General features: G+C 32.7%; 1 protein-coding gene across 1 annotated transcript in view; it reads left to right on the forward strand.

Annotated features, from left to right (window-relative positions):
- LOC130446539 (transient receptor potential cation channel subfamily V member 6) overlaps positions 1–17,551 on the forward strand; it is an 80,241-nt gene extending 62,690 nt beyond the window's left edge. The window contains exons 18-20 of the mRNA XM_056782857.1: positions 2,237–2,477; positions 15,815–15,937; positions 17,383–17,551. Of these exons, the coding sequence (XP_056638835.1) occupies positions 2,237–2,477; positions 15,815–15,937; positions 17,383–17,551 (533 nt within the window). The remainder of the gene's footprint in view (positions 1–2,236; positions 2,478–15,814; positions 15,938–17,382) is intronic.
- The last annotated feature ends 757 nt before the right edge of the window (positions 17,552–18,308 follow it).

Here is an 18,308-nt window from a genome sequence, read left to right on the forward strand (position 1 = left end):
ATTGGTCGCCTGTTTTTTCGGATTAATTGGACATGTCGCTTCCGTTCCATCAGATCAACGTAGAACGATCAAATCTGTATGGTACACCAGCATTTGTTTGCCAAAAGTGTTGGAAAAAATCAAGGAAACCAATCGCAGAAGACGAATCATTCTCCACGACGACAGTGCAAGCTCTTACTATATTATATAAACAAAAACGTTTTGGAACAGTCAAAACATAGAATTGATGAGACATATGCCGTACAGTCCTTGCTTGGCAATCAAACATTTGTTCTTATTTCCACAGGTCAAAAATAAATTGCGAGGTCAACGTTTTTGTACACCTAAAGAAGCGACTGACGCGATCAAGTCACATGTTTTGGAAGTACCTCAATCGGATTGGGAAAAATGCTTCGTCAATTGGTTCAAATGCATGCAAAAGTGTATTGATGTTAATGAAAAAATATTTTGAAAAACAGTAAAGCCAAATCCAATTATAATAGTCCGGTCAATATGAACATTCGAAGTTACATAAATCAACACCAAGCTGAAAATCAATAAAATTGTTTAAAATATAATTAAAAATAAAACTGGAAAGTTCCCCATCATTCCTGTGTGGGGGTTTTCCGCGATTATCAGCAAAACGGTGATTTTTATTATAAAAATACTTCAGATAAAAATTGTAGATCATAAAATTATCTACAAAAAAAGTATCAATATTTTTTTTCCTACGAGTCACTGTTTCTGAGATATGATAATTAAAAAAGTTGTAATCATCAATATGCACACGTTTCCCCGCCACCTATGAGGTATTGTACTTAGCACGTTTTTTAACGTGGTTCCCGGGTAGACCTATTCCACGAGTCTGTTGTGATCTTGTTTAATTTGAAACTATTGCAAAATAATTGAAATTGGCAGAGATTGAAAAGATAAAAGCCATTTAAATTTAAAAAAAGTTGTGAAATGTAATCGTCCGAGTCATAACTTTTAAATTCTTCTTGTTCTTCTTCTTCTCATTCTGAGTGCATGTAAATTACGTCAATAGCGATGTATCATTGAAATCAAAAGGATCCTTCACTGTTGGTGATTCAATATTAGAGCACGACTGGCCAGAGTACAAAAAAATCCGATTTTTATGCAACCACATTTAGCACTGCATCACTTTTTGCTGTTGCAAAAAAAATGTGTTCAGCAGTTTTTCCGAAGCAGGTGGGAGTAAAGTTTGAACGGAATCTAATTTATTGTTGACCAACTTCCAACCCCAGTCTGTAGGATGTGGTTGATAAACAAGCCACACTTGAACTTGGTAATATACCCGAAAAATATGTTGATGAGTAGCAACTGAGGTTGGAGGAGGACAAGCCAACTGGACTTGTTTTTCACTTTTAGTATTTTTAACGAAACATGCATATCGATACTTTTCTAAGCAGGTAGTTTTTTTAAGAGCTCCGTACATAGAAAGAAGAAAGCGAATGCCGTTGGTAACAACTTCTTGTCGAGTTGAATTATTGTTTGTATATTGTATTATTAATTGTAAAACTGTAAAATGCAGATGTCCTATCACAGCTAGTTATTGCGTGTAAAAATAGTACATGATTTTGACACTATAGTTGCAAAAGTAGTAAACTTTTTCATATTGAGCTTTTCCTGGTTTTAAGGAGAAAATAGTTTTTTCAGTTGTACTTCGAGCAGTATAAATGTATATATTCACCACAGTTACAATGACCGACAGAAAAATACTACTCTATATACTACAACTCTAGAGATGTATATACGTAGCGCAAGCATGCGTTTTATGACGATTAGAAATTTTGAATCGTTATATATCAAAAACGATGACCTCTTGGAAAAAAGTATTAGAAAATTTTTGGTAGATAATTTTATGATCTACAATTTTTGTCTGAAGTATTTTTAACATAAAACTTACCTTTTTGCTGAAAATGGCGAAAATCCCATTTTTTTTTACCTTCGACCTTGAATAAAATTTTTTCCTGATACGAGAATGGGGAATTTGGAGAATTTTTATTTATATTTTGAACAATTCTACTGATTTACAGCTTGATGGGAGTTTATATAGCTTCACTCTTATTTTTTGATCCAATTTGACCGGACTATAAATATTTGTTTTCATTTTTCCATCTCAAAACTTAAATAGCAAGAATCAATCTCAATTATTATCAACTAATATTGGAAGGAAATTTTTAACCAAAATATTAAATTTTCATATTGCTATTTTTTCAACTTGACATTTTTTTAGAGGCTCCACTTCTAGGAAAAGTTTCCAGAACTAGGCGATCACAATCTGCTCATTTGCGGAATTCTTCAGCAAAATCTAGAAATTCCGATAAAAGAAAACTGTTCTTGGACTCAGATTCCAGCATATCAGATACTACCGAGATAATATCGACAAGAGAAAATAAAGAGAAAAACTTTACTGAAGCAGCAGTATTACAATCAGGTCTTGAAGTACTTGATGTTGCTATGGGTGAACCTGATTTGTAAGTATTGTGTAACTTTAATCTGTTAAGATCACTTCTGAAAAATGATTGTCTCAACACATACCAGTTATTTCATTGAGAAAAGAGCTTACAAATAAGATATTTTTCAATTTTTGGTACTTATTTTGCTTATTTGATATGGATCTAACAGGCGTTTGTATAGTATTTCTATTTTTACTAGGAGCAGAAAATAACATTAAAAGTAGGAAATAAAGACGGATCTATCCCTCTAGCAGTGCCCCATTGTTAAAATAAATAAGTAATTTCATAATAGACTTCTCAATAATTTCTTTACTAAGTAAAAAAAAGAAAATATTTTTGCCCACAACTCGCTTTTGTCATAAATAAAATTCAACTTTTCCACCATTAACATCGTTAGGGAGAAAATATAAAATTATTCGTATTCGTATTTTATTTGCCACACTACAAACATAAAGCGACTGTAGATTGCCACTTCATTGCTTTAAATCCACCTCGTAGGTGTTCATTAAGAATAACTTATTACAGTCAGTTCAAAGATACGGCCCGCGGGCCGCTTCCGGCCCCCGAGCCATATCAATAAGGCCCGCGATCGCAATGTGTCACAAAAAGAAGAATCAAGTTTTTTAGAGCTTTTACGATTATACGATTTCACGATTTTGGTATAATGTCACAAAAACGTAAAGTTGATAGTGAGTGCAGAGTTTTTCAGTCTAAATGGGAAATTGCATATTTTTTCATAGAATGGGAAGATAAATCACTGTGTTCTTTCAATTTGGCAACACTCAAATGGGGAAAGATTTTTCTAAGGTATTTGTATCCATCACCCTCTTTATCCATAGCCTTTACAAAGTTTTTCATCAATCCAACTTTAATGTGAAGGGGGACAGAAGGACATTTTTGGGATCTACAAGGGGTATGAACTCAACATTTTGAGATGCCGGTTGAAACTCACTTTTTGCTTGCCAATTTTTTTCACATAGTGTTGATCTACTGCCCGAATGTCCCATAGACAAAGGAAACAGCAGTGTTTCGTAAACCCTCCCTGAAGTCCCATTAAAATTCCAATCACCTTCAGGTCCCCACATATCTACCACTTATTCTTGTTGTAGCTAATTTTGTCTAAAAGCCAGTGAATATTTTCATAAGTTTCTTTCATCTTCACAGAATGAGCAACTGGTATAGACGGTTTTACATTTCTATTGTGTAATAACACAGCTTTTAAAATGTATTTAGACGAGTCACTAAATAGGCGCCACTCACTGGGATTATGCTCAATATCAAGTTCCTTCATTAGACCATCAATATTAGTACACAGATATTTATAGTCTAAAGGTTGTAATTTTTGTCTCTTTGGCTAACAAGTTCCATTCCTGAAGACGGGAAGCAGAAAGTTCAGATTGTTGCTTTGATAACCCCAAATCACGTACTAAATCATTCAATTCACTTGTGACTCGACGGAACTAGTACTCGGAGTAAAAATAGGGTCGGTGCATTGTCTCCAGTATCTTCTAAAACAATATTTTGCGGATCTAAAGGCGCAATCGGTACTAGTAAATCTTCGTTATGGGGAATAGGTCGTATAGCAGACGGCAAATTTGGATACTCGATCTTGTGCTTTCCTTTCTTAGAATAGCCTTCAGTCTTTGTTAGACAAAAATAGCATTCGTCAAAATGGTTAGTAGATTCCCGCCATACCATTGGAATTGCAAAAGGCATGTTTTCTCTCTTCCCATTCATCCACTGCACCTCTGACATGCTACAACTAACACAGCACGCGTGGAGGGCCAAAATGTTTGAAATAGACTTTTTTCATTTTCACATTATCGGAAAATGGCCTGGCTTGCTATTTCACCATAAATTCTTCACAAATATAGCAAAATTTCTCTCGAGAAGTTTTGCAACTGCGGCACGTTTGGTTCGATATTTTCATTATAATTACTTTTTGCTTTATGATCAGAGAACCACTTACAATGAAACTCAACAAAATACTAATTTTTAATGTTATTTTTATGTTTATTATTCTGAATAATACAGTTCAGGTATTTTTTCGGCCATAAAGTTTACCGATATCAACCGCCCCTTTATAAAATTAACCTACCTGCTAATGTAAACAGGGATAATTAAGCTATTGAAAAATGATTGTGTTAGGGCTTCATAAATATTTTTCTATTATTGGACTGGTATTTCCATTTTAAAAATAAAGGTCTCACCTGTGGTACGAAAATCTTGTCGGTCAGTGAATTATCTAGTGTTTTGTTCGTGTTATTATGGAAACGACGGCAAATATTTTCATAGTTCACATAGATAGACTACGCTAATTGCCAGCGTCACGTTGTATCAATTTGACATTAAATAATTGGTTGTATGGGCGCTACACTAATGGTCGAGAATTGTGAAGAAACAATTTATTTATATATTTATACATAAATACCAACAAAACAAAATACACAATGAAAAAATGAAACTAATTCGCGGGTACCGAATCTCTAAGAGCAGCGTAGCTCCGCAGAAATCTAGGCATCCGAGAACTGCGCTGACCCGAGAAAGAATGAATTCTCTTCGATTCCAAACGTCGTCTCACCTGGGTTCGTGAAAGTATGTCGGTTTTTTGTAAAACGTGTACCTAAAAAAGGTGACTTGTAATTTATCGTTGTATTGAGGATATTGATCGGGGACCCGTATTACGAATTTTTAAATGCGATTGCACATGGCGTGGTTGCCACAATTGATTAGTGTTATCTCATTAACAATGAGAACTTATTTCTCACTATAATGGTCGATATTTCTCACTGCGCTAGAATTTCTCCGTTTTGTACATATGAAATTGATGAGAATCATGAAAAATTTCATAGCATTTGTAGAGTGTTCAATCGTTTAAAATATGAAAAACTTCATAAAAAAATACATGTAGGATATACTAAGCCTTGTTACAATAGAAATTCGAGTTGTTATAATTTTATGTTGAGAACTGTTATTACTTTTACTTTTTGTTATATCTCCAGCAATCGTTCATCTCTTGAAGTGTAGAATTATAATAATCTATTTTAATTTACTTAGATTAACTTTTATTTCACATAAAATCACAATAATTTCTTATTAATTTACAAATCACGTCATGTTTTCATTGGAAATTATTTGTTTGTTTATTAGACCATGCACTGCCTCAAGGACAGACTTTAGCTTTGTGAGTTCATGTATTTTATTCTTTATATTGTATGCATGTATATTTATCCATTAATTTCGTACTTGTAATATTTTATTATTATTTTTTTTTTATTTTCTACAGATAACTATTGGTTCTCGAATGAATATCAATATAATCTCGTTATTATACACACATAGTTTTAAGCCACCTTGCATCTTCTCAAAACTGTACACATTGAATAATTTAATAGTTCGAATGTTGTCTCAAAACATCACAATAAAGTGCACAAAAATTTACGTGATATATGGGGATGTATTGATATCTAGTTAGCCTAGACCAGTTCAATGCATAAACAAAATATTGCGTTACCATAGTAACGAACAATAACTTATTAGAAGTGTCAGTGTGAAGTTTCACGTCAAAAAAGTAAACCAGAGTTACGCGATGAATTAAGAGAAAAAAGATGTCCATCGAAACTGTAAAAATCGAAAATTTGAGTATCGAGCCATCATCAAGTACCAGTATTTAAAAGGGTTAAGAGGTAAGCAAATTTACGAAGATATGCTTAATACCCTTGGTGATAAATGTCCTTCGTATGCGACCGTGAAACTGGACTGGACTGCAAGCTTCAAAAGAGTTAAATTTTCCATTGAAGATGATGACCGATCGGGCAGGACAGTTTCTGTGTCGGTCCCCGAAAATATCAATGCAGATCATGACATGATATTATCAGACCGTCGAAATTGGGCTAAAACGGATATCTGAAGCACTTGATATTTGATACGAACGCGTTCATCACGTCAATTTGGACATGGGAAAAATTGCTGCAAAATGGATACCCAAATGTTTGAATGTTGACCAAAAGCGTGCAAGGATAGAAGCATCGCGTTCGATCTGTGCTAGATTTGAAAACGATGTAGACTTCTTAAACCGAATTGTTACTATGGATGATGGGTACATTTCTACGATCCAGAATCAAAGTAACAATCGATAGAATGGCGACACTCTGGTTCTCCAAGACCTAAGAAGTTTCGTGTCCAAAAATCTGCTGGAAAAGGTCTTGCTTCAGTTTTTTGGGATTGCCATTGAGTAATCATGATTGATTTTTTGGATAAGGGAGATTACTATTCGACTTTACTGACCACTCCATGGGCAATAATTAAAGAGAAAAGACGAGGAAAGCTATCCAAAGGTGTTTTGTTTTTGCAGAACAACGCCCCTGCACACAAATCTCATATTGCCATGCAAAAAATTCATGATTTAGGGTTTAAATTACTAGAACACCCCACTTATTCACCAGATTTGGCTCCGCCCGACTATCATCTCTTTCCTCAACTGAAAAAAAGTTTATAAGGTCGTAAATTTTCTTCCAACGAAGAAGTAATAAAAGCTGTGGAGGTCTGGTTTGCCTGATTTTTAAAAGATATTTTATTTATATATATATATATATATATATATATATATATATATAAAGAAAAAAAAATTTTTTTAAAGGTCTAGAGACGTTGCAGGTTCGCTGTAATAAATGTATCCAATTAAGAGGAGAATATGTTGAGTAATAAAATATTTTGACATTGAATTTTTTTTCTAGTTCTATAGTAGGCTAAGAATTTCTCAATATATCCTCGAATAAGCATAGGCTGTTTAATTCTTCAAACTAAGTCGACAATTAGGTCCGGACAAATAAAAGGTGTCGACCAATTTTCTTTAGTCATTTGAGAGGTTCTAGTTTCAGAAAATCGTAATCAAATCCATGTATTCGATGGCTTAAGGTAAATAAAAAAAATGTTTTTAATGGTGGTCGAAAAAATAGAGCTTGTCGTTCCTTGACATTTATATTCTAATCATTAAAAACTTGTTTTGATATAAATTTTCTTGATGTATTTCATAAATTACAATTACACCTAAAATACAAACCAGAAGTGACGTCATAATTTTGTATGCAAGTAAAATCAAGCAACTTCAGGAGTGTCGACTTCTAGACCTATGGCTTCATTGATCGTACCCTAAAAATGATTCACATATCTGATCCATAGGACTTTTATGCAGCCAGCTCTCCGACTACTAGGTTTACAAAGACCATCTGTATTTTCCAGTCGTCTACCGAGCCGGGCCTTCATTAGCTTTTAATTAAAATTCATTGTATAATAGTCCTGCACTGAAAATTAACACTTAAATAGTCTGGTGGGCCAACGAAGGCCCTCTATTATTTCAAATTGGTGAATTAACGGACCGCCCAAATTTTTCCTATCATACCACTACCTTAGAGATTAGAAAATACACTTTGGTGTTTGTTAATCTTTAATAAAAGTAGAAAAAAATAAAGTCAACCATTTTTGTTCTACATTATTTTCTCTCATCCATATTGGCGATCTGGTGCGCCACGAACCTCTGGATGACATTACCACATAATAACTTCTAAGAAAAAACTCACGCCACAATATTTACAGTCTGATCTTGCCAAACCCTACATTATTTACTATATACTATACTATACTATACTATACCTCATTATTACGAGGATTCCATCTCGACTAGGTGTTTTATGGAAGTAAATTTATTATATAGGTAATACTATTAAAATAAACTTCTTCAATGTCTTATGCTCCTAAATGTTCTAATGTTTGGTCTGTTCTGCTTTAAAATTAGTTTTTTTAATAATTTTTAAAAGACAGATTGACGTTTAGACTTATTTTAGTCTGTATCAAAATATGATATTGATATTGACAATTTGCGTATTTATATTAATCAATAGATCATTACATCATGAATATCAAAATAAGAATAAAATCAAAATAGAAAAGTTTTTTTTATTTTTTAACAAGAAAGATTAATCTAAAAAACGTAGTACAAAATAGAGCTATAAATTTTAGGCAGCGTCATAATAGGGCAGACATCTCAGTATTTAGAAAATAGACCGAGAGGTTATCAATACGAAAAAAAATAAAACTGCATTGAAGAACCATGAAATATCAAAAAAAACATGAATTCAATTAAAAAGATTCAAAAATTCTGGGAAAGGAAAAGAACATTTTTAGAAATGGTTCACATTCATAAGATCGAAAAAGCAATAAATGATGAAAAATAATTTTAGTAAAATTTATAGCTCTTTTTTGTGAATTCTAATATAATTACAAATAATTTAATTGATGACTGCTGATTTGAAATGTAAGAACTGAGGAAAAATTAATCTTTCTTGTTAAAAAAAGTGTCCTATTCAGATTCTATTCTTATTTTGATATTTATAATGTAGGTGATCTATTGAATAATATAAACACTTAGATTATCAGTGTCTATATCATATTTTGATAAAGACTAAAACGAGAGCCAGTGCCTGCCATACATACGTTAAAGTATAAAAGCTGAAAATTTTTTTGCGTGTTCTCACTAGTGGAGGAAACAATTTTTGGGGGTTACAAACCTTGAGTAACGATGCCTTCGGTAGATATCAGGTAATCAAGGTGCGCAGTACCTGAGCTCTCTCACATTAAATTATAGAAGGGTCTAACACTCCGCCAGACGCGGTAGAATATCAAATACACTGAGAGAGCATTGCTCAAGTACATGAATGCACTTAAAGAAAAGTCGAAACGTCACAATTTATCTTTCCTTTAAAAATTATCAAATAAAAACTAATTTTAAAACAGAAGAGACCTAAAATCGAGAACATTTAAATACATTAATACATCAAAAGGTCTAAGAAATATGAAATTAAAGAAATTTATATATATATATATATATATATATATATATATATATATATATATATGTATATATATATGTATATATATATATATATACAGGGGGAGTCGGGAGGAGTGTATTATAAACGTAATAATGTAAAAAAACTCATATGTTCTTATCCGATTTTCATTTGTTTTCAATGAAAAATTGAAAATGTTCATCTAGCTTTCCACTTATATCTGAATTTTAACATTATCAAAGTATGCCATGTACGAATCTCAAAGGCATTTGATAATTCTGACGTTTTGATGAACTGTCAGTGTCCAGTGAACAGTAACTGAACGTTTGATTTCGAATTTATTTGATTGTTATTGTTGCAAAATGCCAGATACTTATTCAAATTTAGAATATGCAAATATGGTGTTTGTTTATAGTTTCTGTAATGGAAATGCTTCAGCTGTTGCTGAAGAATATCGTCAACGTTTTTCACACTAAAGATATCCTGATAAAAACGTATTTATTAGAATTTTTAACAAATTGTACGAGACTGGTAAGCTTCTCAGTGCTAACATATCATCTGAACGCGCTACTCGACAAGGTTTGATAGAAGTGAAAAATATTCTGCATCTAGTAGAAGAAGATGCTACTACTAGCTCACGGAGAATTGCCACTCAATTGGGAAGTCCACAAAAAAGGGTGATAAACACACTCCACGAACAAGGCTTATATTCTTATCACGTACAGAGAGTGCAGCACCTACAAACAGAGGATTACGCTGACCGTATGGAGTTTTGTCGATGGATAAATAATAATCATGGTGTTGTATCGAGTATACTCTTTACGGATGAAGCTACATTTACCCGTGATAGCATTAATAATACTCGTAACTATCATGTATGGTCGGAGGAAAATCCCCACGCAACAGTCGAAAGCAATTTTCAACTTCGGTTTTCTGTAAACGTGTGGTGTGGTATGATTGACGGTTATTTAATTGGCCTGACAACTACCTAAATTTTTTACAAAATGAATTACAAAGCCTACTAGAAGATGTTCCTGTAAATATTAGAATGCAGATGTATTATCTGCACGATGGAGCTCCTGCACATGTCGCTCGTCAGGTCAAGCAACGTTTGGACGAATGTTTTCCAGGGCGTTGGATTGATCGCGGAGGTTCCATTAATTAGCCTGCAAGATCTCCAGACCTCACACCACTAGATTTTTGTTTATGGGGCTGGATGAGAAATGAAGTCTACAAAATAAATGTGGACACACGGGATGCACTAATTAGACGAATTGAGAATACTGCAGCCCATATTAAAGAAGAAAGAAATGAATCAATTGGGAGAGCAACAAACGCTCTTCGTAGACGAAGCCGAAAATGTTTAGAAGTCAATAGCGGTATTTTTGAACATTTATTGAAAGAACGCTATGATTAAGAAAATTTTTATGTAATAATTTGTTTATTTGTTAATATGCTATAACTAACTATAACAAATGAAAATCGGATAAGAACATATGAGTTTTTTTACATTATTTTTACGTTTATAATACACTCCTAAAGTTTAGTGCGCTCCTACTGACTCACCCTGTATATATATATACAGGGTGATTCATTAAGAATGTACAATATCTGAACTGTAGATTGTAGACCTCAAAATATGATGATTCTGCTCAACATGCCCTATGCAAATATTGCTAGTTTCAGAGATTAAGTTTAAATTTAAATTTTGATTTTCGCAATAATTTTTTGTTTTCACAATTTCTCTTTGAAAATTGGCGAATTTACGTTTTTTGGCATGAGGAATCATAATTTGCACTCTAATTAAACATTGCTAATAGAGGGCGCTAGTTACACTTGTTTGTGTTAATTAAATCAAAGTAAACTTTTTTTGGGCTAAACTTACAGCTAAAATAATAAACATATAATAAAAAGCTTTAAATTCTACAAAAAAAGTTACTCTTCTTTGATTTGTGTATTAAATTAAATAAATTTTAATTTTTTCATAAAAAAATTTTATTATTCCTTAAATATGTAACAATAACAAATTTGTCAACAAAAATAAAAAACTTCAAAGCAAATGCTCAAATGCCCACCATTTACTTCAATACACATTATGATCCGCTTTCGTAAAGATCTCTTAATATCAAATAATCCTTGTCTATTATTTTTAATTACATCCGCGGCTTCTTCTATTTTCCGTCGCAGTCGTGGAAGAGAAGTAATTTTTTCTTTGTAAACCAATGCTTTCATTTGCGACCAAATTGAAAATCCAAATGATTTAAATCAGGGCCTCTTGGTGGCCAAGCAAACTCATTTCCACGAACAATCCATAACAAAGTAAAAGAGGAGTGTCTTTTGTGACTTTTTCTTGCAATTGCAGTTTACAGAATTGAAATTATAAAACCAGGAACCAATCAAACTGTACAACTTCACAATCAGCTTTGATAGCGGGTAACTACAAAAGAATGCAGGGTTACTTGAAGAATTTTGTTTGAAAGTAGATGACAGTTTTATTGATTATGAAATTATGTGTGGCGCTCTAAGAAATAGGAATCCAAAAATAGTTCAGTTGCTGCCAAACAACCTTTGTTGTATGAACAAGTCAAAAGCCAAAATTTACTCTCCTTTGCCTTTAGCAGTATATAAAAATTACCTAGAAATTGTGAAAACGTTACTGGAACATGGGGCTAGCTTTTGGCAACTTTGCCTTGATGGTGATGTGTAGAGGAGTTAAACCTTGGCATTGTACTGTTAGCCCCATGTTCCAGTAACGTTTTCACAATTTTGCCTAAGTCCTTGAAAGAGCTGTTGTTTTACTTTTTTGCTTATTATGAAATTCACTGAAATTGTCCGAACATTACCTTAACCAACAGAATCTTGGTTTCTAAAAAGTGTACAGGTATAATCTAATGACGCCGATGACTTTTGAGAGATTCATTTATTTGGGTAATTACGTTACTTAATTAGTAAATAGAACGATCTCCTATTGTCTACACTATTTCAATCACTTAATTCTAATTGATTCAAACATCTAAACAAACGACCATTCTGCGCACGAGTACATCCAACTCACAGGCCTGTGCGCAATGAATAATCCGGAATAATTAGTTAATTTTTTTTCGGGTTTCCCTAAGACTTTAGACAAAAAGGAAAATATTTTTGAAACGATAGAATTAGGAGCATTTGATAAGTATTTTTAATTTTTCCAGAGGACACTTTGGGGCGGAAAAAAATTTCTTCTAATCTGAATTTGCAACCGCGGTTTTAATTGATATCTTTTTATCGAATCAACGAGAAAATTCGGGGTTTGGATTTTCAGAACGAGCATTGAAAATCCTTTCGTGTCATATATTTTTTTTAATTTTTCCGGAAATTTGGCTGCTAGCTTGATGGAGCGGTCCCTCGACAAACTATAAACAGCTCTATTCACTAGTGCCACCTACTGGAGGTACACTGAATGAATAATCGATTGTCAATATTTAATTTAGCAAGACGACGATGGGAATTCGTTCGTTCGTTCCGTCTGGGACGTAATGTTCTCTACCACTGAACTGAAATGCTTTCACAAAATCTAATAGATGGCCATACTTTACATGAAAAGTAATTTCTATGAAAATTAAAGAACTGTTTAATGATTATAATGTAATGATCTTTAATTTTATATATCTTATTGGTTCGTTGGGATCTGCGTATAAGTCTGTTAAATTTGAACAAGCTAAGTACAGAATCTAAAAAATAGTACAGAAGATTTGTAGAATGTCATAAAAGAACAGGTCGATGTTTGAGTTGATTTGAATATCTGGAGCATATAGTATCTCAACAAGCAATTCAAGAACTTTTGATGAAGGTGAAGAATTTGGTGTAAAATAGTGGTTTCGAAGCTGATCCTTTGTCTTTAAATATGACTGAGTCTGTTCTTTTATAACAAGAGCAGTTGGAAAATTATTGCAGTTTTAATGAAAATAGACGTATGATCATTTAAAGATGAATAAAGGAGAACTACAAACTGTAAAACAAATAAATAATAATAGAATAATGAATATCACAAAATATTGTAACTTTGCAAATAGAACAAAAACTCGTGAATCAACTGAACAGAAAAGTTTTATGACAACGACATTGAAAATTTATTATTATTTATGTTGAAAGAATCCATTCTTGAGGAAAATTCATGTTACATCAAAAAGCCACTTATTTTCTGGTATGTTTCTGGGTATAATTTCGAGCAATTTCTTTTTATTTTTTAGTAGACACGAGAAAATTGGTAGCAAGCTCTAATTTTTACCCAAAAAAATTAGTTTGGAAAATCATACTTTGTGTTTGTTAGACCGGTTTCTCTTACTCTATTATAATGTAATAAGATAGAGACTACCTATTATGGTAGAGGAATTGGACATCGAGGTCCAAATAAATTGCCTATTCATGTAGTACTATACTTTCATATGTAGAAAAAGCTTGCTGTAGAGTCAGACCCATTAAAAATTATAAAAATTAGTAGTCCTGATGACTCAGGAAGTTCTTCAGGGTGATTACAGCCTGAAACTAGTTTGATTTGAATATTCTTTAATAATTTATGTGCTAATACAAATCTCGCAACAAGGTCTAGTGTCAGTTTAGTAAAAAGTTCAACGCACAGAAAACCTACAACTGAAGAAAACATACAGTGGAAGCGATTACAGCAGATGCTCAAAATGTTGTCCATTTACTTCAATACAATAAGACATGCCGTTTTTAAAACTTTGCAATACATTTGTAACATACCTGACTGCTTAATTCTTCTCATCTTTGTGGTAATCCTATCTTTTAATTCGTGAATATTGGCAGGCTTTGCTTTATAAACGATGTTTTTAAGTGACCACACAGGAAATAGTCTAAAGGAATTATATCGGGTGATCGCGGGGGCCATTCGATAAAACCATGCCTTCCATTCCATCTTCTGGGAAACACATTATTTAGGTACTGCCTCATCACACACGCATAGTGAGGTGGGGCACCATCTTGTTGTACCCAAATAATGTCGTTTGGAATATTGTTATTGTCTGTGAACTCTTCACGTCTATCAAAATCGTCATATGACAACTCTTGAATCAACGTTACTTTGTATAGATGGAATTTATTTCACGTAAAATTCTCATTACGGATATTTGCGAAATATCAAGTTCCCTGGATATTTGTCAAGTACTCAAGTGTGGATCGTCTTCTAACAGGACACAAACAACTAAAGATTTGTTATCAATTAATGCAGTTTTCCTGCGCCCTGATGTGGATAAAATTTGTAGTGAACCAGTTTCGTTAAATTCACTTACAGTAGATCTTGTTATGGAATATCGGTTAGGATATAAATTATTAAAGATCTAACACGTTTCTTGTTGACTTCAATTCTTTTTCAGATAAATGATTCTATTCTTAGATTCACTAAACTTCAACAATAATAATTTATTGGAACGTCAAATTTGTTATTGTAGCAGTCGTAGCTACCTAAATGTATTATTTTAACTTCGACGGAGATAAACCTATAAATCAAGTAATATAGGTATAGGGAACATTCGATAAAAAATAATAAGTATGTCTTAAGGATATCAAAAAGCGAAAAATATACAGGGTGAACCATTTAAAATAACAATGTTCATTATTTTTACGGAACAAGGAATGATCTGACAACAATGTAGATACCACCATAATACCGGCTGTATCACAAGCCGTTTCCGAGATAAATGAGACGTTCTAAACATAAAACTCACTCTATATATTAAGGATTTTTCAACATTGATTTTTAAAAGTGTGTTCATGGAGTGATATAGGCTGATATCAGTTTCTGCTTCATGTTTACTTGTAGTTTATTAGTAGTTTTTCCACATTTTTAGTATTTTTTCATTAGTATTAGTTATTTTGTTCAATTTTTCATTACTTTGAAGTTGTTTCACTGAATATTCTTGTGTTTGTTTTATCTGCTATTACTTTATTTCTCACCTAGATATTTCTCACGTCTTCCTCTACTGTAAATATTTCCCCGTTTATATATAATTTATTATATTTTATACTTGCTCTATGTTCTTTTTTCATGGCCATTCACATTTCGCGTTTTAATTAGTATTTTATGGTTCCAAAATCTTTTAAGAAACATTTACTTCTACCCTTTTTAATTTTTTACTTCATTTGAATATATAGAACTGCGGTAAACTACTTAAATACTTTTTTTCTACACATCCATAAATCAATTTGGTTTTATTGCTATTTTTACAATCAACTAATCACCTACAGCTGACTAGTAAATGGACTTTTTTTCGTCTTTCGACACTTTGCTTCACAACTATAAAGATTTTTTAGCTATCTAGCGTTTTTCTAAAATATTTAACAAGGGTTATCAAACTAAGGAAGTTACCAACAGTTATTTTTGCCTGCCTTTCAAGATTTTTGGAAAAGATCCATAGATATATGAAATTCATCTAAATAGGGCGTCTAGAAATACGTCTCGGTAATCTAATTAAATTGCTGCTCAATAAAACTGAATTCAATTTGTTCTAGATCAATATCTTTCTCCGAAACAGTTACTATTCAAGGTATTGGTAGCGGTGTTGAAACGGAATCTGGGAACGTAAAAATCAGAACGAAAAAGAAGAAAAGACCTGCCACTGGAAAAACTAACAGGTAAGATCCATAAACTTACTACGAAGTTTTGATCGGTAAGAATATTTAGCCGAGAAGACCCAATAATATGACATCTAATAATATTATTGGGAATCTATAACGTATATTCCAAATAGAATTTTTTGTGAGGACCCGATAAAAACCTCATGAGGTAATTCCGCAAGCTGGTGAGTTGTAGGTTAGAATAATCTGACAAGGATCTGATGAGGATGTAACGCAGAACAGTAATAAGGTCCTGATCAGGTTTACTTTATATGATCTATATACTGGATTACTTTTTATGTTCCTGATCAGGATTGCCTCATAAGATCCTTATCAGGATAACCTAATAAATGGTTCCTTTACTGCTCTAATCATGATTACCTAACATATTTCTAATTAGATTCTCCTTCTGGTTTGTATTGGAGTGAGAAGCTCAAATGAACACAAATTATTTATAAGAATACTTTATTAGTCATAGAAAATTATGTCTACCATAAATTTTATTTGAAGAATTCATATAACACGAAAAATTTTATAAAAGCAATAAACATAACTTTGATAACATTTTTGGTTTAACATTTTTCTTGTTTCGTCAAACCACCACTTTAAGAAGAACTAAAATCACTGTAACTTTTCCCCCACCTGTAGGCACCAGCCGTTGTTACATATGTGAGAGACAAGTCAAAAGGCCGCTTGACATAATGCAAGACAATGTGCAAGAAATTGCATTCAATTCAATGGACGAATATCATTTGACAATATGCAAGTCCTTTGCCATCGCGTCAATATTTTGTGATCGGCTTGAACATGGTGAAGTGAATAAGAAAAAGTGCATCAATCGCAATAATTATATCTACTGCTGCATTGCTTTTTCATTCTCATGGACAGATATAGCACCTAGGCGGTGGTGGAATAAGCACTGGAATTAAATGAGAAGAAACACAAGAAACTTGCACGTAATAAAAATCGAACCAATAATGTTGCAAGTGCGAGAGCTTGCATGAAACAATCAGCTAAATATTATCTGCGCCCTTGATAAAAAAAAATTTGCGCCTTGCATTTCATTTCACGTTGTCTTGCAACCATGTCAAGCGGCCTTAAGCTAGCCAGGTATGCTTATTTTACATCTTCAAAGCAATAGCTCGGTCACCAACATACATCTACCTTAATGATGTTGAGATAATAAGAAATCTACCGGTAGAACCAGAAGTCGGCCATCTTTGATAATATTTTAGTTAAGATCGTTATATCGTATCCGAAAACCCAAACGTGGAAATTTTCATGATTTTACTACAAGTATTTTGCCATATACAGATAGTTTTAACTCGTCGTGGGACACCCTTTACATATATATATTGTATTCATTTAATGGCAAACATAACTTTTGATGCGATTTACAATGTAATACACACCCCCACTATTTATTTATGTTTTAAATGCATTGATATTTTTCTTATTTTTAGGGTTACGCCAGCTCTGGATCAAAGACCATGTAAATCAGCTAAAACTACTAATGGAGGTGATGATTCTGATAATATAAGTTCTCCTGATCCATTAGAACCGTGGAGTACGAAAAGTATCGCGAATATGAATTCTATTTTAGCGTGGCAGAATGAAGATGATAGTTTATGAATTATATATTTTTCTATTACTTGTAAAATTATAGTTTTGTCAAATTTAATAAATCTCTTCTATATTGTAGGTTCTGGAGCATTTTATTTATAAAATCATTGTTTAAGGTACATAAAATATAAAAACCACAAAGTAAAATACACTTTGCTCCATTTACACGGAAGAAACATCTGGAACGAAATCTTCGAAGTCGCTATGAAAAACCGTGTGAACGAAAAAATAATAAACTAGTTGTTTATTTAGTGATTTAGTCACTTAATTGTGTCAATCAAGAGTGTAAAACATTATAAAAAAAACTTGACGTTAGGTTAATATTGCGTCATCTAAATAGCACAAGATCCCTACATACTCTACATTCAGAACAAAGAAACAAAACTTCTTCAGGAAACTAAGTGTCAAGTAAAAACATTGAGTTTATTCGCTGTCATCACTCTTAGAAATTATCATTGTTTTTTTTTTGGTTGATATGATGTCAATTCCGTCTTTTAACATTCCTGGTCCGTTTCTAGTTCACCAGTCAACGAAGTCGGCAAAGTCTCCGATTGAGAGAATGTTGTTATTTTACGTGGGTTTGGGATCTTTGTTGAGAAATGATGATATCCAAAGTTGTCATAATGTTCAGTTTATTGAACAGAGTTTCAAAAAGTACCTTTTGAATCGTTTGACAATACCTGTTTTGGTTAACAAAATTCTTGCTAAACAATCGTCGGATTGTTGCTCAATACTTAACAATTGAGCAACAAATTGAGATTACAAA

This window comes from Diorhabda sublineata, chromosome 7 (assembly GCF_026230105.1).
Source record: "Diorhabda sublineata isolate icDioSubl1.1 chromosome 7, icDioSubl1.1, whole genome shotgun sequence".
NCBI classification, from domain to species: Eukaryota; Metazoa; Arthropoda; class Insecta; order Coleoptera; family Chrysomelidae; genus Diorhabda; species Diorhabda sublineata.